The sequence below is a fragment of the Brachyhypopomus gauderio genome, chromosome 12, assembly GCF_052324685.1.
Source record: "Brachyhypopomus gauderio isolate BG-103 chromosome 12, BGAUD_0.2, whole genome shotgun sequence".
NCBI classification, from domain to species: Eukaryota; Metazoa; Chordata; class Actinopteri; order Gymnotiformes; family Hypopomidae; genus Brachyhypopomus; species Brachyhypopomus gauderio.
In genome coordinates this window covers 8342065-8367345 of record NC_135222.1, presented here as the reverse complement: position 1 = coordinate 8367345, position 25281 = coordinate 8342065, and the positions used below count along the sequence as shown (strand labels likewise).

At 46.6% G+C, this 25281-nt stretch overlaps 1 protein-coding gene across 4 annotated transcripts in view; it reads right to left on the bottom strand.

Annotated features, from left to right (window-relative positions):
• Positions 1-661: 661 nt before the first annotated feature.
• The window catches only part of LOC143528912 (uncharacterized), a 45334-nt gene continuing 20714 nt past the window's right edge, over positions 662-25281 (bottom strand). For 3 of the 4 annotated variants that reach the window (XM_077024846.1, XM_077024848.1, XM_077024847.1), the window contains exons 9-38: positions 22700-22793; positions 20774-20889; positions 19564-19868; positions 19254-19301; positions 18935-19003; positions 17926-18094; positions 17319-17421; positions 16006-16048; positions 15599-15710; positions 14234-14396; positions 12470-12531; positions 12297-12363; positions 12046-12190; positions 11738-11844; positions 11342-11488; positions 10579-10829; positions 10370-10495; positions 10125-10242; positions 9396-9647; positions 8268-8344; positions 7338-7519; positions 7137-7219; positions 6729-6902; positions 6357-6518; positions 5610-5671; positions 5230-5274; positions 4610-4660; positions 3908-4357; positions 3370-3673; positions 662-2999 (exon numbers count right to left, since the gene is read on the bottom strand). In XM_077024846.1, the coding sequence (XP_076880961.1) occupies positions 2941-2999; positions 3370-3673; positions 3908-4357; positions 4610-4660; positions 5230-5274; positions 5610-5671; positions 6357-6518; positions 6729-6902; positions 7137-7219; positions 7338-7519; positions 8268-8344; positions 9396-9647; positions 10125-10242; positions 10370-10495; positions 10579-10829; positions 11342-11488; positions 11738-11844; positions 12046-12190; positions 12297-12363; positions 12470-12531; positions 14234-14396; positions 15599-15710; positions 16006-16048; positions 17319-17421; positions 17926-18094; positions 18935-19003; positions 19254-19301; positions 19564-19868; positions 20774-20889; positions 22700-22793 (4146 nt within the window). In that variant the 3' untranslated portion in view covers positions 662-2940. The remainder of the gene's footprint in view (positions 3000-3369; positions 3674-3907; positions 4358-4609; positions 4661-5229; positions 5275-5609; positions 5672-6356; positions 6519-6728; positions 6903-7136; positions 7220-7337; positions 7520-8267; positions 8345-9395; positions 9648-10124; positions 10243-10369; positions 10496-10578; positions 10830-11341; positions 11489-11737; positions 11845-12045; positions 12191-12296; positions 12364-12469; positions 12532-14233; positions 14397-15598; positions 15711-16005; positions 16049-17318; positions 17422-17925; positions 18095-18934; positions 19004-19253; positions 19302-19563; positions 19869-20773; positions 20890-22699; positions 22794-25281) is intronic. The other variant, XM_077024849.1, reaches the window with a different exon arrangement.

Here is a 25281-nt window from a genome sequence, read left to right as displayed (position 1 = left end):
AGCGTGTGAAAACGCGTGTCAAATGCGTGTGTCTCATGCTCAATGCGTGAGCGTTGGCAACCCTGAAAACATACTCTCTGCAACCATCTCCCGGCCAACATAACACAAAAAAAGTGATTATTAAGACAGAGAGCAGATAAATGTGACTTACAGTCAGTGGGAAACCTGCGTAATCACGTGCTGACCTTGGTCATATGCAGGTCATATGCACGCTTTGAGCGTGAGACTCACGCATATTTAGCGATTTCACACGCTCTCACGCCACACATGGAATTTCTCACGCTTGAATATTATTATTATTAATTTATTTTTTAAATAATCTAATCGCCGCACATCGCAGCATATTCAGCCAATCCATCGGTTGTATATTATAACAGGTTGAACCAATCAGAATATAGATCGCGCTGTTTCTTGGTAGACTTTAGCCAGCCCGCTCCCCAACCACACACACACACACACACAGCCGCTACACTAACCATCGCGACAGATTCCAATCCCCCCCGCCTGAAAAAAAGCTCACGCCCACCAAACTTGAGAGATCTAGTCATATGAAATACATTTTAATGATTTTTAAAGCGTATAATAAATTCAATTTTTTAAACTATAGTTTTTTATTTCACATCAGAATATTTTCACGGCACCCCCGATGAAGACAGACGGCACCCCAGGGTGCCGCGGCACCCCGGTTGAGAAACGCTGGACTAGAGCTCTGTCCGAAATGCCGTACTTCCCTCCTATACAGTATGCCAAAGCAGTACACGATTAAGGGTAGTATGTCCAAATACACCGTATGCATTGAACAGTAAGTTAAAAATATTTTGAGAGTACCCAATGGAAGCCATTTTTAAGTATGAAATTGCAACACACTGTCCTATCCCATGATTCAACTGGAGCATTTAACTCTCATCATGTGGTCATATATCAATGACCTAGGTAAAATGGCGGATGAACCATGTCTGAGGTTGTATGCATACTGGCCAGTCGCCTACTGAAAGAACGTATTGCTTTATCGGTTGACCACAACATACTGCATTGAAATCTAGTGCCTACTGCTTAAGTACGGCATTTTGGATAGAGTCCTTTAAATCTCAGTGTAAGGGCAACATCTTCAAACAAACAGAACAGAGTACTTGAATAATAAGGCAGATTCATTCAGGCCAGACCTAGTCCTGCTGACTGGCTAAAATACATTCACGGATCTTTGACAAAAGAACCTAGACAACAAAAAAGAGAAAAACACAAATGTTTTAAACATATATTTTTTTGTTTTTATGTGTGTTTGTGAGAATTTTACATTTTAGCTTCCAAATACAAGAATTAAAGATAAATAAAGACTTCTTACAAAATATTGAATTAACCACAACTTAAACATATGGTCCATTCTTTTACAGTTAACATTTTTCACAAAATATGATACAGTATTAGTTTTCCCAATTTTCTATACATTTTTTATACAACACCTGCACTCCTGAGAAAATGCTGTAATATTTTGTGCATTTCAGCATTTAAGGCTACGCAATTGTACTTTTATGAGCAATTAATAAGAAGAACCGATTCACGTTTCCTTGGTCATTCTGACATGAAACAGTGTTATCAAGGCTGAAACTGCAGGTCCAAATTCCATAAGGCCATAGAGGAATTTATAAAATCATAAACTACAAAAATGTTGTTCCCTTTTTGGACACAAGGACCATTATCACAGTGTGTACTGCTTCATGCACTGTCGCTGTTAACCTCAGTTCTAGTCTTTGAGGGTGATGGAAGTCTAAGCTTGGCCATGATTAAAAACCACTCTAAATGCTGACATAGGATTTTCTGTCGCCCCCTGCTGGGCCAGATTATTCAGTGCAAGTGCGACCTCATTCGAACAGCTCGAGTGGGCAGGGTTTGGATATACATATTATGTCATAAACTGACTTTCAATAAAGTAATTTCCCTTCGGGGAGGGGAGAGGGGGAGGGAGCTGAGCATCTCAATATAAAAGAAACCTTCCATTGCAAGCTGCACTTCCTTTGAAATCTAGCAGGGTTTACATTTTAGTGCATGATGAAATACATAGACACTTTCAGGAAAGTACATTGAAAGGAAATAAATGTGGGTTGGGGGTTGCGATGGTCTAAGGGAGAAGAACAATGGTGAGCCTAATACAGTATTCAGTGAGTGTGTTGCATGTTTTTCTGAACACACGTTACCTGTCCAGCAGGTAATTAAACATTTAGGATTCCTACAATATTTACACTATTAGCCTTTTAGTCTGTTTTGCTATAATGATAAGTCAAATATACAAGCAAGACCACAGTACTTCAAATCACACTATTATAAATGCTTAATATGGTATAACAGGATAAAAAAAAAAAAAACACTTTTTTTAAAGAAAGCCAAAGGGATGGCTTGAGCTGATATCTACACTACACCGATCGTCACTGTGGTGACCATAATCAAATTGTATAAAGTGCTCGGTGGTGAAAAGTCGAAGCATTTTAAGAAGCAAAAAGTTCACAGAGCTGACCAATCAGAAGCTTTCTATTCTGTCTCAATGTTCTCAGACAACAATTATTTCCAATTTTGTTTTTCTTTCAGTAATGCTGAAAAGATTCTGAAGTTTTTACTATATTTTGTCTTCCAGGACAAACATATTGATTTTGAGGCAGGTTTTCAACACTGAGGTCAGACCGGTGAAGTCCATTTGAGTCAAAAACATTCAAAAGTGAGCGTCACTTGCTGAATTGCACATATAGAAATGGGTCCCACTTGAACGTACGGTTAGGCAGGACATGGAAGGGGTTTCGGGACAAATTCCCCCCGATTAGTTCGGCAGTGTGTGCCAGGGACACTCGGGCAGCGGAACTTTGGCAGGCGTCCTGCATGGCGTTACATTCAGCTGGTGCGTCTAGCTTAGCGCAGGAGGAGATTACGGGCCGACTGTTGTCAAAGCGCGACTCAGCAGAAGAAGATCTCGCCGTCCAGGGCGGGCTCAGCTAGTGGCAGCAGATGGGACTCTGTGGAGATGGGCAGAGGTGACCTTCTTAATCCACCAATCAGAATCAACATTCATGACAACAGATGTAAAACCTCTGCCTAATCACGTTTGATGTTTCTATCTAGACAGGCGCTTGATTAAAACGGAAAAATAACCGCTGCTCTCAATGTAAAGACGAAAACAAATTAACATCCCTAGAAGGATATAACAAATGGTTCCAGTGCTCTCTTTGTTGGGATGAAAAGGGAAACAACGACAAATCGAGCTAATGCTACAGCAGCAGTTGCATTCAGACTCCTTTGAACATTAAAGCCGATTTTCCCTCTGCCGTTCTCGACCGTCCTGCACGAGTTCTTTACTCTCCCTCTGCCGACAGCAGCTCTGCTCACCTGCTTCTTGAGAAGGTTTGCTCTTGTTCTTCTTCTTCTTCTTCTCCTTCTTGTCTTTCGCCCTGGTCAGCTGGAGCAAGTAGCTGGGGTTCTTCTTCTGGCCCTCGCCGCTGGCTGCTCTGGGCCCCAAGGAGAAGGGGTTGAGGTGGCGGTTCTTCTGCTTGGAGTCCACCCTGGAGAGGGAGCCCTTCCTGGGGCTTGGCGCACGGTCCGACTCGACCGTCTCCCGCTCCAGAGAGCCGCTGCTGCCCTGGATGTTCAGCGAGTCTTCTGACGTGCTGGACAGAGTCCTGTTCGTGCGCTCCTGTCAAAGGGCCATCCATAACTTGAGTCACGCCATTTGACTATGTATGCAAATGAACTTCTAATGGCGAATAAAGCTCTAAACAATGGTTCTAATGATGAATAAACACATTTCTTAACTCTTTCTTAACTCAATATCCCAGCACATTAAGTTTGGGGACACCCAATCACAAATCATAGCGGTTTTCCCGTAACAAGCTCTCAAAACAAATGACACAGTCCTGCAAAGTCCTACCTCCGTCTCCCTGAGATACTCCAACTTCTCCACCTCCTTCTGCAGCTGCTCCCTGTCCCTCTCCAGCCTCCTCTGCGAGTCCCTCAGCCTTTCCAGGTCTCTCTGGTAGTCCTCCTTCCTCCCTTGCAACTCTTGCTGAGCCTCCTCCAGGTCCTGCCGCCCCTTCTGCGCCTCCTTCTCCTTGGTGTGGAGCAACAGTTCTCGCTCGGCAAGCTCCTTCTCACGCGCCTCCCACTCCTTCTCCCTGCGCCTCCTCTCCTCGGCGTGAGCAGCCTGCTGGCGTTGCAGGGCGGTCGCGTCCTGGCGGTGTCGCTCCAGGCTACGCTGCTTCTCCTGCTCCACCAGGGACGGCGGGCGGGAGGAGGCGCGTAAGGAGGCCCGTGAGGAGGCGCGCTCGCTCAGGGCCTGCCGCTGGTCCTCGACGAATGTGTCCTGCTGGACCACCACGGCCTGCGGGTCAAAGATGCACATGAGAACGCGTGCGCACACACACACACAGACACACACACACATACACACACACACACACACACACACACACACACACACATACACACACACACACACACACACACACAAACAAAAACACAAGGCATAGACGCCATTGCTTGGAATAGATTTTGAGCAGGTGCACTGATGACGGCGAGACTTCTTGCCTGCCATGCTCAATAAATTGCGGCCCATAAGAGAATAAACACGCACCTGCAGTGAATTGAGGAGATCGTGGAGGTGAGTAACACTACTCAGAACATGCTGTAAAACAAAACAATGAGATGTTTTATTCCTGGCAGCATAATCACCGTCAGCACAGTCCTCTCTGTGGGACAGAAGGAGCATCTTCAAAACATTTCTTAACGTGCATTCAAGCACAGCTGGCCTCGCTGTTTCTTACATCCCAAACACTGCTTATTTATGCTTCTTGCTCCCACAAGATACTCAATGAAGCATCATAATCAGCAGGCCAGAAATGGCAGGGTAATGGTGAGCCTGCGTGCCTGCTCATGATTAATAAACAAGCCACAACACAGTTCGGGGTGCAGGGTCTGAGGTTTGTCTTTTAATAAATAGGTAGAGCCAAAAAAAATTAAAAATGTCTAATAGAAGGTCTAAAACGAGGAGCTGCATGTGTCGCTGCAACTGGAGACCTGATTAAATTTCCTCTTTTAAAAAAACATGGCAAACGCATTAGGAACAAGGCAGTCGAGAGGGGGTCCGAATCCCTCATTGCGTTGCCTCTTCCAGCCCCCTCGCTGTTGGGTCGAACCACCACGGAGCACGGCTAACGCGTCTCATTGGGGAAGGAGCATGTTCGCCGGCGTTACCTCGCTGTTCCTCTTCAGTAGGAGCAGCAGGTTGGCGTTCCCCCCCTGCGGAGACAACAGAGCAGAGGCTGTAGCTCAGACGACTCCAGCTGAGAGGCACCTTTAATCGGGCCCGACGCCCGCAGGCCCGGCGACCCCGGGTCGGCTCCGGCTCTGCTCATTACAGGTTCTGAAGAGCCGGGCCGCGGGCCGCCCGCCAAATGGGCGCTTGTTGTGTTCGCCGCCTTCTGGCGAGCCCACGTTCTGACTACACGCTTCCCGACGGGTAGGGCTAAACGGAGAGCGTGGGTCCGGAGCACGAGCGTGAGGTGTGGGACGAGGTTCCTCCCACGACTCCAGGAGCATCTATAACGGGCGTGCCAAGCAGAACAGGAGCTCACCTTCTTCAGGACGCTGTCTGACTCCGTCCTGCGCAAGTCCTCAGCCTCTCCACCATCTCCATCTGGGAATTCACACAAATCAAAGCTGTGAGTGGGAACTGGAGATCCTGCAATTAAATCAGAGGCCAAACATCTTCGATACAAGGTTTCTGTTACCAGTAAATGACATTTTTTTGACCGTGAGATGTGTTCTGGTAATTTATCCTTCATACCCAGTGGTCTTACCAAGATTTACTGCAGATAAATACATTATATTTACATCAGGCAACTGAAGATACTGTTTTTTTTGTTATACAAATCATACTGTAAAAAAAAAAAAACCTGACACTGTGTCTGAGGAGATCTGAATTTGCCACAGTCCAATAAAAACATCTGCTTGAAGTACATGTAAAATGCTTCCTACACCTCTTTCTATTCAATAATGTCTGTTTAAATGAATGTAAATGATATGCTGAAGGAAGCCAAAACATTTCAATGTCGCTGTTCAAGCACTCTGTCACAGGCCACTGTATCTACTACTGTATCAGCCCCTCAAAAAAGCCAACACCAGTTTATGTAGCTATTGTTATGGGGATTTTTTTGAGGTCCGGACTAGTCCATATACCCCCTAGTACACACAAGTCTCGTCTGTGTATTGCTGTTACAGTAGTGCTAGCATCCGACCAGCACGACACTCCTCTGTCCTACAAATTAAACTGCGGCAGATGCACAGGGGGTTATGATAATGGCTGTGGGACAGAGACTCACTTTTCGAGGTGTTCATCTGGTGACTGTCAAACCCCCCGAAGGTGTCTGCGCGGCGCGGCAGGGACACAGAGGCGACACCACCCGGGCCGCCCCCACCGGCCTCCACCTGCGGCCCAACAGCCACGCCCAGGCTGCTGTTCACCAGGGTCTGCAACATCTCCACTGCCACGCACACAAACCCACATAGGCACGCACGTCACTAACAGGATTACGTTAACCGAGTTACCAAAGACTCCTGTGGGTCGTTTGGTGGTGGAAATGGAGAACTAATGGGAGCCTCGGGCTTGGTTAAAAACAAATAAACAAACAAACCCCAGAATAATTCAGAAGTGAAAATATAGTAAGTTAGTTTCTTTTGTTGAAGTCAGTCACCTTCTTGAATGGCTTCCTTCATGATGGTCTCTCCTTTAGGCAAATCGTCATTGCAGGCCCTGAATAGCATCTTGACGGATGGCCCCGCCTCCACACCGGAGCCACACTCATGGAACAGCTTCATCTTCTCCTGCAGCAGAGCCAGGATCTCAGTGTCTTTCCTCTGGAGCATGTCTGGGGAGAGAGAGACAGAGATACAGAGAGAAAGAGAGAGAGAGAGAGAGAGAGAGAGAGAGAGAGAGAGAGAGAGAGAGAGAGAAAGGGGAAAAAATGATTAAGTAATTTCAAAATTCGCATGACTTTAAATCACAAACTTGTGAGTGCAGAAGCGTTAAAAGGGGAAACGGCGAGAGAAGCGTTTGCGTCTCCTTCAGGTGACTGGAGGGTCTGCTCCACGCTCCCCCTCACCTCTCAGCTCCCTGGCTTTGGACTCCAGAAGCCTCCTCTCCTCCTCCGTCTCACTGGGGATCCCTTCATCATCGTCCTTTTCCCTGCACCAGCAGCCAAAAGGAGGTCGATAAACATTTTTGCCACGTCCTGAAAATCAAGCGGGCCGATCCACTGTGACCTTTAGCTCCGCTCGGCCATGCGGGCGTAGGCAGTACGTACACAGAGTGCATGGCTCCCTGGATGAGTTGCATCCAGTTGTTGCGCTCCTCCCGCGACGTGGCGTGAACCTCCACCATCTCCGGCTGCTCGAATCCCGCCGCGATGAGGAAGAGGCCGCGGTCTTCGTTCGCCACCTCCCTCACGATCAGCTTGTGCAGGGAGATGACGGTGGCACGCTGGTCCTGCAGGGGCAACCAGGCAAGTATTGGGGGGGGGGGGGGGGGAGAGAGAGAGAGAGAGAGAGAGAGAGAGAGAGAGTGGAGGCAGGAGGGAGGGAGAGAGAGGAGAGACAGGGGGAGAGACAGAGAAAGAGGAGGGGGGGGAGAGAGAGAGAGAGAGAGAGAGAGAGAGAGAGAGAGAGAGAAGTTCAGGAGAGAAAATGTATGCATGAAGATGGGCGGAGCGGAGGTGGGCGGTGTTAGAGATAAAGAGAGAGGAATAAAGAAAGAGGTTTACACAAATCAGTAGGAACACTACATCCATTCAGCAGAAGATCAAACTGGCACAGTGTGTTAGCATTTACAATTAACAATTAACAAGCATTTACAATCAACATAGAAAAATTGCCATTTATACTTTATTTCACAACGTTAACAGTTGTTAACATATACAATTTTTGTTTAATTAAAGGTAAATGTGTGCACTCTGACAGGCAAAGGGGACCAGGGCTAATTTCGAGGTAAATGTATAATGAGCAATTAGGGCAGGTGCACCGAAGTTCTAAAAAATATATTAACTGCAGTTGACAGGCATGGAAAAGAAAGCGTGGCTAAAGCTTCCGCAAGTGCTGGACTGTCGCTGCCTGCCGACGTGAGCATCTGCAGTTCTAACAGAGCGGCTAAACTACGCAGCGTACAGATGCAGAACCTGCATCAGCAGTGCACCATGACTTCATCATTCTTGTGGGAACAGCGGGACCTCGTGACGCACCAGAGAAGCGAAGACGTATTTCTGGTCCTTCTCTTGCAGGAACACCAAAACGTCAGAAAGCAGCACTGCTTGGACATCTGTGGCAAGACAAACAAAAAACGCAAACCTTAAAATACAATCAAATAATAAGACGATCTATATATTCTGATGAAATATACAGTATTTAGTGGTTTGCGTACGTGAAAAGATCTGTAGTTACAACAGTTAGGCATAAGGGGAGTTTGGGTATAAGTGCCACATTTCAATCTGACAAACATCAGCAAAAACACAGTCCAAATATGTTCCGTTTGGCAATAGAATAAGTTAAGCGTTCACTGTAAATCTTCTGTGCTGACTAGGAGGGAGTTTTAATACATTCCTCTGTATAGAATGTAATGTCTGAGGCTCTTCACCCCAACTTCCGTAGAACAGCCTTCCAAACGGGAGTTGGCCTTCAAATAAGCTACTTTACGACTTGTCTTGTTTTCATCCCTTTTGTTGTAGATGTGCTTAAAATAAATAAATAAATAAATGTCCTGGTGCAAGACTGAATTCTGATGCTATTCTCGCTTTGGATTGGGTTTTTTGGACATTTGGCCTTATATTCTTAAGTTCCAAGCTGTGCAGATCCAGAAATAGCAAAACAGCTTTCGACTCTAATGCTCCAACTGCCACTCTTTACACAAGGCAGAAACGCTTTCGCTTCCAAATCAGGTTTCAGTCTGTCTCAAACAAGAAATCTGGCATCGCTGCTAAATAATTACACCTTTGACTCTTTTGTTCGAAAGACATCGTTCCAAAAGTCATTATTTATTCTCTAGCAAATTCGAGTCATCTGTTAATGTGTTTTTTTCTTTTCTTTTCTGGATTTTCAGACTCGCGTTTGGTCAACTCCCAGCGGATTCCTGCACACTGTCAGACTCCATGGGGCTGAATGTACTGAGGTCTGCACTCATCCGATGTTAGGCTGATCAACTAAATAAACCATTTGGTGCTGAACCTAACATAGTAAAGGAGTGAGAAAACTGATCAAAGGTCTGATCATTGTTTTTTGTATATATATATCTTTATGTATTTTTAGACAGAACGCTTATGATTTTAATTCCATGGCAAAAGAGAGGAGGGAGGAAACTTTGAGGAAGACATTACCCTTCAGTCTGCCTGCTGAGTTCTTCAACTGCAGCGGGCCATCGTGAAGGAGCTTCCTGCCTCTTATGAGATCTTGTCGAGCAAACATCTGGCCACTCTTCATGCGCATGATGGATTTGCCGTCTGTCCGGTTGTGGATCTCTTTCAGTCTCATCTTCTTCTCATGCTCGTTCACCTTCCTGTCCACGGCAGCGACGATCTCTTTGACGAGATGCAGGGCCTGTGTCAAATCCTCATAGTCCTCCTGTTGGTCTATGTACAGATGTACACACACGCAGACATATAAACACAGATGTACAGACAGCACAAAGCGAACACACCGAAATTCCTTGCAAACAACCAACATTCACATTTCATTTCATGTTAAAAATATTTTGAAAAGGCTATGCTCCCTTATTAAAAATCATGCATCTTTCCATGTTGCCCTTGGAAGGGAGTGTGCTACATTGGCTCGGACTGGCCTTTTAAATCTCGCACTGCATTCGTCTGGCGGTGAGCTGGGAACCCGTCCAAAAAACCTTTCAGCCACCCGCTTAAGACGCAGCAGCCGTTGGCCGCTGTATGCGGTGGATGGGGCCGCCTCCCCGTACGGGCAGCGGCAAGGCCATCCGTTAGGTGCGGCTGTTTATGCGGGGAGAAATACCGCGGCTCTCTCGGAACTGGACGCCGCGGATGCTCGGGCTGGCTTGGGCCGGCGTCCAGGGCCCTGGCGGTGTTGGGGAGGCTCACCTTTGGTGTGCTGGAGGATCCTCTGCATCAGGACGGGGTACTTGGTTATTCGCTGCGTGACAAGCAGGATGCACTCTGGGATGCTGAGCCGACGAACCACGCTGCTGCTCATCTTTTTCTGAAAGTTTGGATCATTGCAGGTTTGGCGGGATGGAGGCAGTTATCTACAGAGGCCGTTATCTTTTTTTTTTTTGTTTGATTATCTTCAAAACAAACCAAACAACAGAGGTAAACGAGCGGCCTACCCTGATGAAGGCTTGGAAGCGACGGTCTTTGGCAAGCAGCTCCTTGTACGTGTTCACAGCCTCGCTGTGCCGGCTGCAGAACCTCCCGTACACCCTCTTCATGCTTTCAGCGCTAGTTCCGGAGAACTACAACATATCGCAGAAGGTCGTTAGAATCCACGGAGCACGTGGCACGTTCTCCGGACGCCCGCGATGTGGTCTTTCCTCACCTGCTTGACCAGGACGTCCCCGATCCTGCGGATGACGAAGCCGTCGTCGTCGGCCTCCTGCTTGGCCTCCCTCCTCCGGTCCAGGAGGCTGCTGAAGAAGAGCCTGTGAAGTTCTAGCAGGTCCTCCAGCATGGGGAACATCTTCTCCACCGTCTGCTGCTCAAGCTGCACCTCCTTGAGGAGGCCCTTGATGTACACCTCCGACATGATCCGCAGGGTCCGCAGGTGGTGCATTTCTGTCTGGATCAGCTCTGGAAGGAGGGGGAGAGAGAGAATGAGAGAGTAAAGAGAAAGAGCGAGAGAGTGAGAGAGTCCCTGTGATTATAGCTCATTGTTTATCCAGACTGCACTGTTTACCTTTCACATTACACCCATAAAAACTGGGTCAAGAGAGGAGCTAAAAAAGGAAGTACTGCTCCAGTAGGACGTATTAAGGGTTTTGGTTCTGTCTACATTTAAACAGAATCCTTGTTATTTGGAGAATAATGAGAAATATCCTTGAGTTGGACGTTTTGGTCAGCAGACACTGAATGTAATTTTTTATATTTTATAACTAGTAGAACCTGACCACTATTTAAATGTACAATGTCTGTATTTTCTAGTGTATTTTCTTCTTATTTGAGATTAGTAGGTTTGTTTTCCAGTCTGGTCTGAGGATACAATTCTCAAGAAGCACAAAGGTGAGAGTTAGATTACTGGTCTCAGGTTTTAGCTGGACATCAGGTTTTAGCTGAACATCAGCTCCAGCCTCCAGTCCCCCTACCAAAAATGACATCTTGTCTCTTGATGACGTCCTTCTTGAGCTTCTTTAGGTATTTCTTGTCTGTGGTGAAGCTCCAGGAATCGACCTCCAGCTCCTTAGCGTCCGTGTCAAACTCCCCCATCAGCTGCCCGTCAACCATCTCCGTTCCTACGCAACAGATGAACCGAAAACACGGAAGTTCGGTTCAACGCACGGGATAAGATCTCGCTGCACAACAAAAACACGCGGCGTCCCCAAAGAGCTCGCAGCTCCCTCCCGCCGGCCGCCCGGTCAAGCAGACTTCAGGACCCGTTTGAAGTCTGCACCTGCTCGCCAGCTGTTGAGCAGATAAGAGGAAGCTCTCGGAAGCAGAAACAGACCCATGGCAAGTCGGGGGGGTGGGAAGGGGCTGCTCACCTTCATCTGGCAGAGACTCTGTGGACTCCATGACCTTGTTGACTTTGTGCAAAGAGTCGGTGGACTGTGACAGATACCGCAGACCCTTTATGGACATGTCATCGAATCTGGAAGGAGACAAGGACCCAGTTATGCTAATAGTTCATGCTAATACATTTTTAGCTAATTACACATATGCTACGTAGATCCAGTGCCTAACTGGAGACTCTCAGAATTTCATTAGACCTTCCCACTTATGACTGAGCTTCAGGAAAGCACTGCCAGCTTGCCCACACGTTTTGATTAAAGAAAAGACACAATGAACTCACACTGCTATGTTACTGATTGACATGCTTTTGGAGAGGTTACTGCTATTAAAAGGCATGATGCTTGTGTGTCTACGAGGGACGATCCCCAAATGGTGGTCATCAGGACACAAGACGGCAGACCAAGGTCTTTCTCGTGGTGCAGTATCTTAATGAAACAACACAAACACACACAATTAAGTTAAAAATGCAATGTTTGTAATTATGTGTTGTGCCACTTTGAGTGGACGTTAAGAAAGAAAAATCGAACGTACTTTTCACTCGTAAAGTAACTCCAGGCATAGAGGCCGGCTCTGGCACAGCTAACTGCTGTTTCTGAAACTAGAAGAACAAACGGAAACAATCAGAAAAACTAACATTTTACAGCATGTTAAAGTGATTTGAAAATCCACTTGGAGGTATCACAAATAAGGCAAAGAATGACTACCTTTCCCTTGGCACACACAGGAATGTTGTCTCTGCAGCTCTTGTGAACACACACATTGCAACCTGTAAAAAGATCAGTATTTATACCTATACTACCACTTCGTCATGGACAGACAGTCCTAAGCATTTAACAGTCATTTCAGCAGTCTTGCATTAAGCAAGGAGCGCTGCAATGGGGTCAGCTACTTCCTTCCCTGGTGCACTCATTTCATGGACCAAAAAAGCCCAAACCTGACCATGGATCAGTGCGCATAAGAAAAAATATGGCATTGTTGTGAAACCCAAAAGAGCTTCTTCCAAATGGCAGGAATCTAACTGAAAACGCTACATCATCAGCTAGCTCTACAGGAAAGGATCAGCTGTTATCGCAACATTTAGAAATTTACACAGCCCATGTAACACACTGATAGTTCCAACGTTTCCATTGCTTCGAGTGCTGTTATGCGACATTGCTGGGATTCTAAAGTCCACAAATATGGTTTTCGTTAAATACTTGAGCGATGAACAGTGCGCATAATCTTTTGTTTCAGTGAGCTGAATTATAAGGTAGCAGGTATGCAATTGAACAGCACAGCAATAAGAAAAGAACATGTAGTAGATTTAGATTTAGTTTCTGCATGGTCGAACATAGCAAACCCAGTAACAGCAGATCAGTGGACAAAGGTCTCAGTGGGGTTTCTGTTCTCTACATTGGATTTGAACTGGGAATATTTTTTTGGCAGAGAATAAAGCAGAGTGTAAAACAGCAGAACTTCAGTGCAATCCAGGGCTTGTGCACAAGACCCTTTGGTCATTCAATATGTGGTATTGAGAAGCAAAATAATCATTCGTTATTTAGAATTAGGAAGAACAAACAAAGCTTTTCAACACCTCACTGATTACGAATAGGCAAACTATTGTACGAAGAGCTACAAATAAAAAGCAAAGAAATGAAGTGTATCTTTACGTGAAGTGCATTTCACTTTGACTGGGCCATGAGGAAGTCAGATGGGAAGTTACCAAAAAGGCTCCCAGTGTTATGCAATGAAGCTGTCTTGTGAAATGACTACCGACTAGGTGCTGCATGACAACGAATATCTCATTATTCCCTACCAGGGCTCAGAGTCAAAGCGTAACGTGGATAAAGGCAGAGGGATAAGTTATTTTATACACTGGCCTCTTTTTAACGTAACATTGCAGGATGTTGCATACAGGTGTTACATAAATACAGCAGCTGTAGTTTCAATAGCCAGTCTTAAATGGCCTGCTTTGCAAGAGTCATCTATAGCACCTAGTCACATAAACGTTTCCACAAAAAAAAAAAAAAAAAAAAAAAGGTTTCAAAAGTGGTAGCCATCAGGAAATGCAAAGCACAAGCAGACATGCACCACACCACAGCATGGTTCCTGTCCACGCAGGGGCTGCGTCTTTTGGACCACAATGTTTCCCAGGCCTCATGCAACTCAGGTGTCACCTGTAGCACTGACGGTGTCGCGTGAAGCCGGAGGCTACGCCTTCACTCCGGCTGGTCTGTCCTGACTCTGACGCTGGAGATCTTTTCCGATGTATCTCCATTACACCTGCTTCTACTAAGAAGGGGCTGCTTGAAGCCCTCAGCTGGAGCACCGGTGTTCTAACGGAGGTTAGAAGTGAACTGCAACTGGGGGTGGAGTTAGATCCAAAACCTCCGGACTTGGACGACACCAGTCCAGCACATACAGGCGTCATGCGGCGTGGCCCGGACTCCAGGCCTGTAAGCTGTGATGGCGCTTTGAGGAGCTCTTACTTGTGCAGCTGACGGCATCTTTAGCGCCGAGGGGTTTGTTGCAGTGCTGGCAAGAGGCTGCATGGGACGTCGTCACGGAGCTGAACAGATGTCCGCTCATGGCTTTCTTCTCCCTGTCCTTGGCTTCTCTGTCTTTGTCCCTGTTTTTCTCTTTGTCTTTTTCCTGTTTGAGTGAACGTGCGTGTGGCGAGACAGAGGGACAGTTACGCTCCAAATACACTGAGAATACCAGTAACACACTCATGGTTGTTAACCATTTAGAAACTTTGTGCAACTTTCAGTTGCAGTATGAAATACAAAAGGATTGTGCAAGGACAGCACCCCCACCCCTTATACCAAAGCAAAACATTTCATCTTTTATCAAGGGATTCCCAAATTTAGTAAATACTCAGAAGCAGAGTAATTACAGAATGGCAACATTTTGCATTCAGACACATGCAAATTTCATATATTAAAAGTATCCCCAGTAACAAGTTCCCCTATTGCCAGCTTCCTGTTTGCAACAACAAAGAAAAAAAAAAAAGACCAAGACGAAGCCAGCACAAACAGGTTTAAATGTGCTTCAAATATGCACAACCACATCTCATGACACGACTGTCAACAAGGTGTTAATTGTGACGCCCCCCCAAAGAAGTGAGAAGGCCCACCACTCTCCCAAGAGTCTGAAGACTACATGCACATCCCCTATTTATGCAAAACATTTAAACTGACAACACAGTCCACTGCTACCAGCCGCTACCAGTTATAATGACGACTTATTGCATAAAACCAGATTCAGAGTGTAATGCTAACAAGCTAAAGCCATGCTTGAAACAGAGGCATCCTACCTCCTCTCCTTTTAAGCCAGGTACCTTGAGGTAGCGGCCGTGCACAAAAAGTTTTCTGCATGTTTGCATAACGGAGCGGACGGTGAGCCTTTAGAGGCTCGCTAGCACTGTGAGACGAGACGAGACACAGCCGCACGCTCAGCGGAGGGGAAGTGATGAGCTAATCGCAGGAGGCATGGCACCTCCTCCCTGTTGATCATCTCGAGACAGAGACACCCTCCCCTCCCCCATAACAGCAGACCGGCAGACTCTTTATGCGAACGCAGTGGTGAGACCACCTCCAGCACGTGATACCGGCACAAAACATACTTCAGTAAACACCTGGAATCTGTTTGACTTCCAGGAGTTGTTAGACATTAGGGTAACCTTGAGAAAGGAGCCGCTAAAAGTGGAGGACTTGTCCAGACTGATGGCTGTGCCCGCGGATCTCGTGGAATCTCAAACTTCCTGCTTCACTTCCTCCACAGTGGAGACAGAGTGTATTTATCACATGTTCTTTCACAGTGAGGGACTGATTAGAAACTTTGTGTTGACATACCCTGGTTTTCTTGTACATTTTATTCTTCAAGTAACTGAAGGTGCGGCTCATTTTGGTTCCACTCTTGCCTTCAAAACCCTCTCTTAAAGGGCCGGGCTCCTCTTCCGTGATACTGAAGAAGTATATATATACACATTTCAATGCAGAGATCTGTTACAATAATCTTGCTTCTCAAGTTTAACATTCGTTACTTGTTCTGCCTAAAGCATTGTAGCACAACATGCATAGTAACAGATGATAGATTAATGCATACAGTCACTGGTACTATTTTTATACTACAATGTAATGCTACAATGCTTTTGGGCCATGCAGTGCAAATAGATTCCTTTCTCCTTAAATAGTAATAATAAAAAATAGTTTTATGAATGTCAATTAATATTTGTGTTTTAAAAACACAGACATCTCACCTGTAGCCCAGAGAACTTGAATTGCTCGTATAGGACCTCAGACCTTGAAAGACACAAGAACACAGTAGAATTTCACTCATTACGAAAAACATTTCACACAAAAATATGACAATCAACAGTCCCATTTTCAAGCAATACTAGGTACCTTTGGCAGTTTTTGGTTGTGGTGTTTGTTTTAAGCGGTAAATATTTTCGAACAAGACCTCTAATTGTGTGCTTCTATGTACATTACTATGAGAGCATGCAGATCATACTGAAAAAGAATCTCAACATCTCATGTAAGAGTCAACGAAAACCAGGGAGAAGCAAATTCCAGATATGAAAACCACAGTCTCTCAGACTTACAGTCATCCGGGCAGCGGATAATTCAAGGTTTTTTTGGGACAAACAGTTCGAGAGGAAGACAAAGTGGAGAAAGTTGGCAGGGTTGTGTTGCTAGCAACTCCGCCATGGAGATGGAAAAATATTGTAAACATTTCAGTAAGGGCTGATCTCTGGCCCAAATAAAACCATGGGGTTTCAAAAAGACTAAAATAACACTGTTGGGTTCAAAAATAGTGCTTTCGTAGCTGTGCTGGGTTTTTAAGGTGCTGTTCCAAACCGTTCGAGCCGTAACTCCCGATTTTCAGCCGGTTAAGATTCACAAGGACTATCTGGCCTCGAACAAAGCTACTGTGCTACGGGGAGAGACGTGCCAGGTTCTACGTGGGGATTCACGTAGAGGAGCTACCATAGCGCACTGAGGCTGTACTGCAGCAACTTACTTATAGAGTCCTCCTCATCACTCGATGAAGAGTTGATGGCAAAATCGGTTTTATATTTCTGGAGCACTGATGAGATGCTGAAGACAAAAGAAATCCGCCTCTTTCGCCGATTCCTTTCCACTGATGAGTGGTGTCGGCCAGGGGCACAAAAGATACCAAAACACATCTCAGTACCTCAGGGGGCGGAAGGGGTCTGGTTATGATCGGAAGGGGCAGGAGTGTCCAAAATGGGGAGAAAAACTGGGGCTGCTGTAAGAGGGGGTCTTATTTTTATACTAGGGTCCATGTTGTTGAGGAAGATCAGTAACTGACTACTGAATAAATACCATGTCTGCATTATTGACCCTCAAAATCATCTCTAGCAGAACAACTGTATGGATTGTTTTGTCCTTAAAACCCCCCTATACAAGAGTGACACAGACACCAGGGGCTTTGTGACAGATTATGAAGGATTTGGCCAGGAGCCTGTAGCCATCTACAACACACCTCAAGGACAGCTAAGAACATCTGGGGGAGAAAAAAAAACAGGAATCTGGCAAAGTGACTTACCATCTATGTCCCTCTGGCTGATGGCCAACATGGAGACTGATGTTTTGAGAGGAAGGGTCATGGACTGACCGCTGCGTCTTGCTGGCACATATCGCCTGGATTTCTACAAATCCAACAAATAAAAAATAATAATAAAAATAATTGTGTGTCAGGTTTGGATTTTCAGGACCTCATGGTTGAAAATGTTTATAATGTTAATAATGCATCCACTTTTGAAAGACCATATTCAGTTAACTTTCACTGAACTAGTGTAAGTTAAAGGAGAATGGTTGTGCTCTGTGAAATACACCGTACTCTTGTACAAGAGCACGGTTCTCGGAAGAGTTCAATATATTTAAAAATAAATGAAAACTTAAAAATACATGAAAAGTGATGCTTTGCTCAATTGCTTGTTCTTGCAACACCCTGTCTATTTTAAAGAAGAGGACCTCCACCCAGTGATAGAAGCCGGAACATGTAAACAAGCAGATGAAGGTAACAGCCCAGCCAGGGCTTTTCTTGATTCCAACCTCAGCTGATCACGAAGGCGCCAAGAAGCCGAGACCTTTTCATGAAACATGAACCTGAGGGCGAGGCCCTCGGTCTATGGACGTAACTGCAGACGTACCTGATTGTCCAGGCAATGGTGTTCTCCTTGGTCTGACTCTGGGGCTTCCTCTGGGAGAGAGGCGTGGGAGCCCCTGCGTTCACCCCGCTGGCCCGGGGCCGGGACCGCCCGCCGTGGTTGCCACCCTTTGCCATCGTCCTGCTCTGCCGCGAGACCCTCCAGACTGTAACTGTCAGAGCACAGGAGGCGGATTACTCCTAAAAGCGCAAATCTTAAATCCCTCTGCCCAGACACCGGCCCATTGCGAGCCCGGTCGTTATTGAGCACGGTTGCAAAAAGCTGATGGCACCGACGGACGCAGCTAGCGGCGCGGCGGTTGGAATTCGAGCGGCACGTGTGCAGCCGTTACGCGGGACTGGCAGCTCTTCAGCGAGCAGAAGAATGACATGACGCACATTCTTGAAGCCGTAATGCGAAACCGCTGGCACCTCAGAGCTGCGAAGCTTCACGGCAGCCCAGAGCCCTAGCCCTGCACGAACCAGCAGGCGACATTTTCACACCACAGAGGAAACAGAGGCGGCTTGTGATTCGTATCGAGTCTGTGCTGAAAACAAGCAAAAAGATTGTGTGCCAAAACTGACTAAGTACAGACCGATCACCTACCTACCGTACAGTATTAATGAAGCAGTAGTCCATATGTTTTATTTAAGGTTTCCTTAAAATATGTACTCACTTGGCATCGGGAGACGTTACAGTGATGACAATATTGGTCATTTTGTTTCAAATCTCATGCAGGCCAACACGGCTGACAAATCTATGTTCCTTTCTCTATGTTCCCGTCTCAAGCGGCAGCTAAAGCAGCAACTCGGCTGAGCAAAATGGTAGGAGCCCTAATCACTTCAAAAAGAACAACTCTCATCTCACACACCAAGGAGGTGTCGCACAGCCTAACGCAAAAGCTTTGTGGGCAAAGTCAAGGGGGCTGGCTCGATGACTGAAATAGCAACATGGAAACAAACATGCACGTGCGTGCGCCCACCCCCACACCTCCCCCTCAAACACACAGTACCTGAGATGCTGACTAATCTTGTCCAGGTCACAACTGAAGGGGTCAGTGTGATAAGAGCTGAGGCTGTGTCTGAGGACATAGAGGGACCAAGCCAAACAGAAGCACACCCAGTGTGAGGAAGGATCTTGCTCAGAACCGTTATGATGTACAGGAGAGCGAACAGAAACTTGAAGAAATAAAACTAGTATGGGAAAAAAAAAAAACTGTGGGGGGAGGGAGTTGTAGGGGGACTGCAAATGTTGCCCAAGGACTTTGGAAACACCAGATTTTTAATAAGTTACAGAAGAATCAAAGAGAAGAGTGTAAAAAGGGGTAATACCTTCTCCTATGAAAGACGGGCTTTGGGTTCGCAGCACTCCGTTCAGAACTGGAAACAGAAAGACGAAGGCAGATATGAAAAAGACGTGTAGAAGCAGAAAGTGCCAGCAGCACTCCTCATACGAACAGAGGGAGGCCACCGCGCACTGATCCACCATAATTAGTCTTTTCATGTGTTATGCAAGTAATGATTTAAACATGAGAGAGGAAAGGAGACGGGAAAGAGGGGAAGGAAAGCGGCCGAGCGGCGAAAGGAACGGGGAGATGCGACAGTGGAGGTCTGTATCGAGCCGTGTTCCGCGCAGACCCACCTGCGCTGGTTCATGTCTCCGCCGGGTCCCCGGTCCTTCCCCGGTTCCCAGCTGTGGCGGCGGAGGGGCGAGTGTGAGCGCAGGCTGGCCCGGAGCAGGGAGGAGCGCAGCGGCACCTCCGTCAGACGGTCTTTGGCCTCCTCGTCCGCGTCTCCCACGGCCGTCCCGCCTCCCGCGGCCCGCCGTGCCGCCTCGGAGCTCTCGCCGGGGGAGGTCAGAGGGCTGAGGCTGACCGCGTCGTCCGTGGAGGAGCAGGAGACCGACGCCTCACTGGTGGAGTCGCCGGCGCCTAGCGCCTCCTCGTCCTGAGGGGGCGACGGAGAGACAGAGCATGTCAGGTTGACGGGGGGGAGCAGATGTCATGAAATTACAAACGGCAGAAAAAGTCCGCAAGTCAAAGCTCAAACAGTCACATTTGTCATAAGGGACACTTCTCTTTTTTGTAGCTTTTTCAGCTACAATATCAATTTGTGTCAGCACATTTGCACATACAATTTCACAGATATGACCTATGATTGTCAAATACCTGAACCCATCACAGTCACCATGGCACCCCAAACACCATGGCAACAATAGTTTACACTGATGCATAATAACAGTTTAATCTGAGGCTCGGAGAACTATAGCAGGACAGGCGACACTCCACTCTGTCCCCAGAGACAATGTGAGCGGGTGGACAGGGCCAAAGGTTTCTGGCAATTATTGGTAGTCCACACACACACGCACACACACAGGTGTTAGGTGTGTGGCTTTGCTCAGTGCACTCTGTGGCAGTAGTGTGTGGAGGCGGAGTGGGCACGGTGCCTCTAGCACACACACACACACACACACACAGACCTTTCTGTTTCTGCTTGCGGGGGATGAAAGCATTCCATTCATCTGCAACAGAAATGACTTCCACTGAATGTGTATAAGCGGAAGTGGGGTATGGGGGCCATGAGTGTGTGTGTGTGTGTGTGTGTGTGTGTGTGTGTGTGTGTGTGTGTGTGTGTGTGTGGTGTAAAGACTAGGAAAAGTTGGAACCATCACATGACCTTAATTGAAAAAGCCCCCTAAGCTATCCTGCTTAGTAATAGCAAGTTCATGGTAAAAAAAAATAAATAAATAAATAAATGACTGAGCTTTGTATTTCAAACTTTGAAGCCTCAATATTTTTTGAAGGACTGTACTGAAACCGAGTGAGTTATGGTCATCTGTCGCTCTCTCTCACCTTCCTAAAGACGTTGTCTTCTCCTGTGTTTGTGCTGATGAAGCCATCTGTGTCACCGACAGAGTCCCGGACAGTAGTACTGCCTGTACTGCCTTGAACTGGCAAACGCAGATTCTCTGTTTCACACACACACACACACACACACACACACACACACACACACACACACACACACACACACTTCAGCTACTTTCACTTCTCACTTCTCATGAACAACGCTCTCCACTAATGCTCACAGGTGCATAAACACCCAGACCAGCAGCAGAGATGCTGGGTGTGCAGCCATTTGTGTCACTGGGTCTGCAGAAGCAGCTCCGGGTTCCTGGTGATCTAAATCCTTCTTCACACAATCACGTGTGTGTCACCATCGCTAATGTCATAAGTGTAACTCTTCCACCTACCATGCGAGAGGGAGAAACCTGAAACTCTAGTATACGGTCTCTGTCTCACACACGCTCGAGCTCGAGTCACCCCTCTGCAGGTATTAATCAACAGATGCACTAAACTCATACTTGGTTGTAGTGTGCTTGGCTCAGGTGTACTTGGTTGTAGTGTATAGGAGATCACTTCAGCTCTAGACTTGATTTCACACCTAGCAGGACAGAGGGAGTTTTGGTCAGCTGTCGCTCGCCACACAGGTGCCATGACGCTGTGAGAAAAAGGGGAGGGGCTACGCCGGGCCCCACCACAGCTGTCTGCCGGCCACGGGTGCTGGGAAACACCCAGGCTGAACTGAGGTTTCGTTTTAAGGCCCCGGGCAGCACCCGAGCCCCACAGACAGAGCACAGAGTTTACTAACTAAGAGCCAGGCAGACATACACAGCATAGCACTGTCACCGTGCGAACGTCTTTACTGTTGCTGCGCTGTACAAACCGTTCAAGTGTCGAACGTTAGCTTTCTTTGCTACTGCCGCGCCTGCCCTCACCTTAGGAGGGATTATCATCAAAGAAGACCTCATTATAAATATACAAAATATAACATGTATGCATCCACATACATATACACTGATCCTTAAAATTACCATAAAAAGACATCATAACATGACAAACACATCATTTTGAACAGGTATGCTTTCACGTGCAAAGTGAGATGACTAGCAAAAAAAAAAGATTGTTTAAATGGTTCTCTGCAAAGAGCAAAAATGCAGAAGTTTACTGCTTGGCTTGCGTGTGAAAATGTAACCTAATCTTTTACCATTCACACAGTTTTATCTTCTGGTGAGCGTTTATCTGTGCCACATCCTGCCTCGAGTCCCATCATGTCATGCTCTGACATCACAGCTAAGGCAGGACCTACACCAGAGCAGTGGTGCACAATGACATCATTCTCCTCGATAGCAGGTCTCAGGGCCCCACGAGCATGTCCTGCTACTGAGCCGTGACACCGCTGACTCACCCCACAGTGCTGGCGCAGACAGCACAACCTCTTACTGTCTCGCTAATAAGCCCTGTTGAATTTTGGCTACACCATGTGCGCACCGATTCATTCATTGCGAAGGAATGGCGTTCACTTGGAAACTGGATTCCTGCCACATTTCTTATTTGAACTTATTGAGGTAAATATACAATCGATTTAATGCTTAAGTGCCATTTTCCCTCAACACTATTCTCGACTAGCGAAACCCTACTGATCAGAATACAAAAACTGTGCCGTTTCCCCACAGTCCAAACCTGACCACCTCCAACATCTGAATCTGAACATCGGAAGACTCTTTCGCCACAGAACGTCAAACTACTGTCCAAACTCTTCAACTTTCACCGCCAGCTTATGACACCAACAGTGATGGCTTACTGTGAGAGGACAAGATCAACTCCACAGTGGTAAAACAACGCAGACGCCTCCTGTTCATCGTTTTGCTCATCGTACATTTGATCCACGTCAAGAGAAACACGATTTAATATGAAGAAACTAAAAAGCTCCATTACCTGTGGACACCGAGTTGCCTCTCTTCTCTCGCGTCCTGCTGTCGTTGGACTCCTGTGTGCAGTCGTGAAACAGAGAGTCTCTCTCTCTGTGAATCTAGGAAACAGAAGCAGGAAGACACACTGTCACGGTAGCGCATGTGACAGCATCTGACTGGAAATTGCGGGTTAATATGCACATCCGAATGGCCACACCACAAAACAAAAGTTGTTTTCCACAGAAAGCATCTGAGCACCATATATCTACATGAAGCAAAGTTTGCCCCCGATTCCTCTGAAGCTTTTAGTTGTGTTTCTGCCACCGAGCTGACGTGTTTGGCTAGAGCTGTGTGGAGAACGGAAGGTGGGTTTGCTCTAGTACGCAGTATAGGTAAACAGAGTAAAGCACGCTCATCATGGTCTCACACACACGCACAAACACAAACACAAAGTGCTCTATGGCCTCCTTCACACAGATGGTCACAACCTGTAGTCACGAGGAGGTTAAGTTCCATCTGCAGTTTCGTTGGACCATAAGTGGCGGCAGACCACAGATCACTTCACACCAGCTCTGGGGCGCGAGGAAGCAGCAGTAATCAGAAACAGAGCAGCTCCCTCTCACCAAGGGGCCAAATAAACCAAGGGGCCCGTGATTATGACATTTTACTGGACCATTGTGCAGCTTGATGCTTCAGTACATTCTAAGTTTGACACTGCAATCAGACACTGGAGAACTTTAAAAGGCAGAACTCAGTGACAGAGAGGAAGAACACATGACACAATCCTACGAACACAGCAAACAACGACATGAATGAAGACAAGTGTCTCGTCAAATAGTTAATCAAAAATATATTAAAAATGCAGTCATTGCCACACATGGAATTCTGTTTATCTGCCTATTCTCCACAGCAGTGGTCATGTTGAAGTAGTTTCAAGGCAACACTCTATGTACTGTACTGGTAATGTACTGTGCAGCATTGTCAACATGTGCTCCCTGGAACAACATAAAAGTGAATACATGTTCTCTGATTGGTCTACATGGCTCTCATGTTACAGACTTTACTCCGAGCCAAACAAAAAACAAAAGTGGTGGATATAAAGCTCCCTTGACAATAACTGGCTACAAAGGCAGAGTGTACGTTCACCGGGTCGGAAAGCAGACTAGCATAGCTCTACTGTCTTTGTTATGACCAAACAGCATTTCGTTAAAAAGAGCCCATAACAGGTTTTTCAAGTGCAAGGGCACGTTTAAGCCCCCAGCATGAAAGAAGCAGTCATGAGGGAGAGATGGCAGGACAGAGGGCCAGACATGGAAGAAAGAAAGGGGGAGCCAGATCTAAATGACACCAGAGGCAAGTTCAGCCCTGATCACATCAATTCTGCTGTCCTGACACACGTGACTGATGAGAGAAGGTCAAATTTCTCCCTTTGGTTAGTGGCTAATTGTGTTTATGCCGCTGGAGCTTGTAAAGAGAGAGAACGAGAGAGAGAGAGAGAGAGAGAGAGAGAGAAAGAGTAGTCCTACACAGTTTTCAAGCAATTAATAATACACAACGCCCTATTGATGGGACCTTCCCTGCTGTGTGTGTACTGAGTAGCCACTGTTTCTTTGAGAATCCAGCCTAGACAGGGAACACAGTCCTGTTGTGCCATGCACAGGCCCTCCAGAGAGGCTAGATAGTGCTGAAACACACACACACACACTCACGGACACACACGCATGTACACACACACACGCATGTACACACAAACTCAGCAGTTCCCACCACAGTGGGGATTAATATAACTGAGAAAAAGCAAATCCAAACACTTAAAAATGACAGTAATAGACATTGTGTAACTTTCTTTCAATTAAATGATTTCATTGCATTTCAGAAAATTGTGAGGAAATATATGAGACACAATACAGAACAGGCTGGTGAACAAAGCATCACCCTGACCCTGAGCAGCACTGTATGGGGGTATATGCAGGTCATCAAACCTATTCATTAAGAATATCAACTGGGGAGCTGTGAACATGCGTTTTCCTGAAGCTGATGAACGCCGTCTCGATCAGACTCCATGCACGCTGATGGAGCATTTGCACTTTGACGTATGAGCACCACCAAAAGCCCGTCCTACCGCTGTCGTTCCCGCAAACCACACCGCGAGAGCTCTCCAATCGCCACTCCGCCCTGCCCCCAAGTACTCAGTTCAGCAGCGGCCTCGCCGCACGTTGCTCGGCTCCTTGTCCCAGCTAGACGCCAGATTATGGCCTGAGGTCCCTTACCAGAACCACTTCTGCTCTGCCTGCATATTTGTAGGGATGGAGGACGGAGCAGGAAACATTTTCTGCAGTGCGCCCTGCAGGCTTGGCCCAACGTTCAAAAATACACCCGATAAAAACACATGCCGTTTAAAAATAAACGGACCTAGGACCAGACCCTGACGCATGCCTTATTCTAAAGGCTGGGAACGGAGGTTATAAATTGCGAGCTCCTTTCAGCGTGAAGTAAAAAGGGGGTGTCAAGGCATTTAAAACATGCTGATGAATTAATAGGCCATGCTGAACACATTGTTACTGTACAGTGGTCATGTTCATACAGAAACATTTTTGAGATGTTCCC